At 40.2% G+C, this 4,041-nt stretch overlaps 1 protein-coding gene across 1 annotated transcript; it reads left to right on the top strand.

Annotated features, from left to right (window-relative positions):
• The first annotated feature begins 823 nt into the window (after positions 1–823).
• Positions 824–2,523, top strand: LOC116378988 (parvalbumin alpha-like). The gene is made up of 4 exons (XM_031840894.1): positions 824–1,057; positions 1,244–1,373; positions 1,452–1,561; positions 1,929–2,523. Exons 1-4 carry the CDS (start codon positions 997–999, stop codon positions 1,952–1,954), a joined length of 327 nt encoding a protein of 108 aa, XP_031696754.1. The 5' UTR covers positions 824–996; the 3' UTR covers positions 1,955–2,523.
• The last annotated feature ends 1,518 nt before the right edge of the window (positions 2,524–4,041 follow it).

Raw genomic sequence — 4,041 nt, 5'->3', positions numbered from 1 at the left:
GTCACTCCTCCTCAGTCCACATATGGTCACTTCCTGTTCACTGGTTGGTCCTTAAAGGCTCTCTTGTACATAATACAACCACGTAGATGAATACATTGTATACAACATATACAAATACACATCTGTGCAGACAATCTCATGTGTAGCTTTAAGTTGCTTTGAGGAAAAAAGGAAAATGGGACTCGGTTGGTGCAAAGGATGATGGGAGCTTTGTACAGAGTAACCACAGGTTGATCTCAATGACCTTTCTGTCTCAACCAAATAGAAAGAAACATCTTCAGATGGTGACTCTCTGGACATTTTCTCACAGATGGAGAGAAGCTCGCACATCTCAAGACTATTTCTGCAATTCAATCTAGACACATAACAGAAGAAGCAGACTGGACAGAATTAAGTCATTTGTTCAGGGAGGGGGGGAGTAATTCCGTCAATCACGTGTCCTCACCGAGACACAATGTGACAGAACAAACACACACACACACACACACACACACACACACACACACACGTTGTGCTATAGGCACAAACACATTCATTGTTGTCTCTGCTCTAAAGAGACAGAGTCTTCGTCTCAGGTGAGACACCTGCTGGCATCTGAGGGAAATATTCACAAAGAGACTGAAGCAGCATCTTCTATTCCTTTATTTTCTCTTCATTTTCTGTTTTTTGGAGAAACAATAAGAGAAGTCGACTCATAGACTTCTATACACTCTAACTCTAAAACTTTAAAAGGGTTAAAATCCTCTTTGTGTACATTTGAGGGTCTGTCATCTGTCATATCATCTAGTGTTAAAGTGTCTCTGAGCCAGACCTTTAGACAGACACTCGAAGTTTGTCTCTCAGCTTTTGTCCCAAACCCTCGACTCTTCTGCTCCCAGTTCAGCTGACGACCGCTTTCAACTTTTAAAAAATACAGTTCTCATATTTCTCCCCTTCCATGTCCTCTGTCTGTCTGTCTGTCTGTCCCTCTCTGTCTGTCCCTCTCCAGCTGACAAGATGTTGATGACCGATCTGTTGAAAGCTGAGGAGATCAAGAAAGCTCTTGAAGTCTTCGCAGGTCGGTAACAGTTGGCTCGGTTGGTTTTCTCTGCGGAAACAAGCCTACAAAGCTCCAGAAGTTAGCTTTGGATACTGACACACACACACACACACACACACACACACACACACACACACACACACTTCAGCCTGTCCTGGATAATGTAAAGAAGGTGAATGTTCATAAACCTTCTGTGTGTTTCAGGAGAAACATTCGACCCCAAGAAGTTCTTTGAAATGGTGGGAATGAAGGCCATGACAGCGGAAGACGTCAAGAAGGTCTTCCAGGTTCTGGATGTGGACGGCAGCGGCTTCATAGAGGAGGAGGAGCTCAAGTGAGGAAGCCTCACGCACACACACACACACACACACACACTGTGTGTTCACTAACACCGATCTTTTTCTTTTCTCAGGTTTGTACTGAAGAGATTTTCCAAGGAGGGCAGAGATCTGACCGACTCTGAAACGTCAGCGTTCCTCAAAGCTGCAGACAAAGATGGAGACGGAAAGATCGGCATCGACGGTGAGAGAGGGGTGGAACAAAGAACTAAAACCTGGACATGAGCCATTGGCCATTAGTCAGCTTTAAATCAAAATACATCGTAAATCGTAACCAAATTTCAAGAAATTCTGCGAAACACATTCTGTGAGCAGTTCTTAATCAAACCTTACACAGAACACATTTGTTGGGGACTACTTTTAGACGCGGATGGATACACACGAGGTGCTTTAGTGAGTATCTATGGCAGCAGGAATGTGGGATTGGGATCGGGATTTGGTGACACTGTTCATTTGTGTAGAATTCATTATTTTCATCGGATTTGTTGACGACATGGAAATATTAACATTCTAATCCTTCATTTCATTTGTGCAAATATTTATTTTTTCAGAGTTCGAGGTCTTGGTGCATGAGTAGGGGAGATCTGAACATCTCTCCTTCTTCTTCTTCTTCTTCTTCCTCCTCCTCCTCCTCCTCCTCTTCGTCCCTGCATTCATATTTTGTAAACTGCCACCTTCAAACTCCTGTCAGCTTCCTGCGGACCCTCAGATGGAGTCAGACCAGCCCCGCTCTCTCTGAACCACCACAGCAAAAGAGTTTAATGTGAGGAAGAAGCACAACGGCACCAGTGGCACTTTTCAGTTTTTATATATATATAAATATAAAAATCTATTTAATCGCACATGCTGTCTGGGTTTCAGGATGACGGTAGTTTGTGGTACTAACAGGTGGTGCTAGTGCTGTAGATGGTGTGTAGATGTATTAAAGTTTTACTTCTAGATGTTCACATATCAGTGCACTTTCCTCCCACTCCTCCTCTTCCTCATCCACCTTCCCTCACCTCCTCACCTCGCCTCCTCTCCTCACCTCCTCCACACTCCCTGCCTCCGATCAGATGATGTAGTAAATAAAATTATATATATAAATATATATATAAGGAGAGCTGAGAAGAGAGAAAAGCTCCGAGTAAGAAATGATGATAATAAAAAGAATACTTGAGTAATAACTGTCTCTTTACTTATTGTTACTCACAGAGGACACAACACGTTAAACTCACAAAACATAACATCACAAATCCTCACAGTATCATGTTCTGATTCAACATATCAACGTTCTGATTTCAGGACACACTAATTCATCAAATGAGCAAAGAGAGAAAACACTTTACAGCTGAGGAGAATGAATACATTCATATAAATATGTAGCTGGAGCTAGGTAGTGTTAGCTTAGCATAAAGACTCTGTTAGTCCCATATTTAAGCGACTTAAGTGAAACGCAAAGTCAACGTTGACGTTTTGTCACATAACTTGCGTACTTAAGCAACGACACTTCTGTGGTTATTTTAGCTCAAACCACGATCTTTATCAAACTCTAACTAAATAGGTTTGTTGTCTAAACCTAACTAAGTAGTGTTGTTGTCTCAACCTAACTAAGTAGTTTAGTTGTCTAAACCTAACTAAGTAGTTTAGTTGTCTGAACCTAAGTAGTTTTGTTGTCTAAACCTAACTAAGTAGTGTTATTGTCTAAACCTAACTAAGTAGTGTTGTTGTCTAAACCTAACTAAGTAGTGTTGTTGTCTCAACCTAACTAAGTAGTTTAGTTGTCTAAACCTAACTAAGTAGTTTAGTTGTCTGAACCTAAGTAGTTTAGTTGTCTCAACCTAACTAAGTAGTTTAGTTGTCTAAACCTAACTAAGTAGTGTTATTGTCTAAACCTAACTAAGTAGTGTTGTTGTCTAAACCTAAGTAGCTTTGTTGTCTAAACCTAACTAAGTAGTTTAGTTGTCTAAACCTAAGTAGCTTTGTTGTCTAAACCTAACTAAGTAGTTTAGTTGTCTAAACCTAACTAGGTAGTGTTGTTGTCTGAACCTAACTAAGTAGTGTTGTTGTCTAAACCTAAGTAGTTTAGTTGTCTAAACCTAACTAAGTAGTGTTGTTGTCTAAACCTAACTAAGTAGTTTTGTTGTCTGAACCTAACTAAGTAGTTTTGTTGTCTGAACCTAACTAAGTAGTGTTGTTGTCTAAACAAACTATTTGAACCAACTACTAAATAGGAGTAACTTTGTGTAAGACATCATATGAATCATTGTTTGAGGGTAAGTTATTTAAATACATGTCTCATACAGACTTCATATTCAGCAGACAGGTTAGCATATTTCCCAAAGCGTCTCTTTATTCCTTCTTTATTTTGATTTTTACTGTGACAGACAAACAGAGCTACACTGTACATAGAGTTAATAAAACAACTACTTTAAAAGTGCACGGTTGTGATATTAAACTATTAAACTTTTGGTTTTGGTACAAGAAAAAAACCTTATCCAACGCTGTACAAAACTAAACCAAACTCAGCAAACCTTCCTTCAGCTTCAACTCTCCTGAAACATAAATGTATTTCCTCCGGATCAGAGGATGTGAGGAGACGATCTGTCGTTGGTCGTCGTGGGGCGGAGCTTCACGGTGGCGAACGGGTTCGTGCCTCTGAAACAAGAGGAGGAAGAACAACAT

Source organism: Anarrhichthys ocellatus, unplaced genomic scaffold, assembly GCF_004355925.1.
Source record: "Anarrhichthys ocellatus isolate YVR2014 unplaced genomic scaffold, GSC_Weel_1.0 scaffold3514, whole genome shotgun sequence".
NCBI lineage: Eukaryota > Metazoa > Chordata > Actinopteri > Perciformes > Anarhichadidae > Anarrhichthys > Anarrhichthys ocellatus.
The sequence above is the reverse complement of the archived record's forward strand: the minus strand, read 5'-3'. Positions and strand labels throughout refer to the sequence as shown.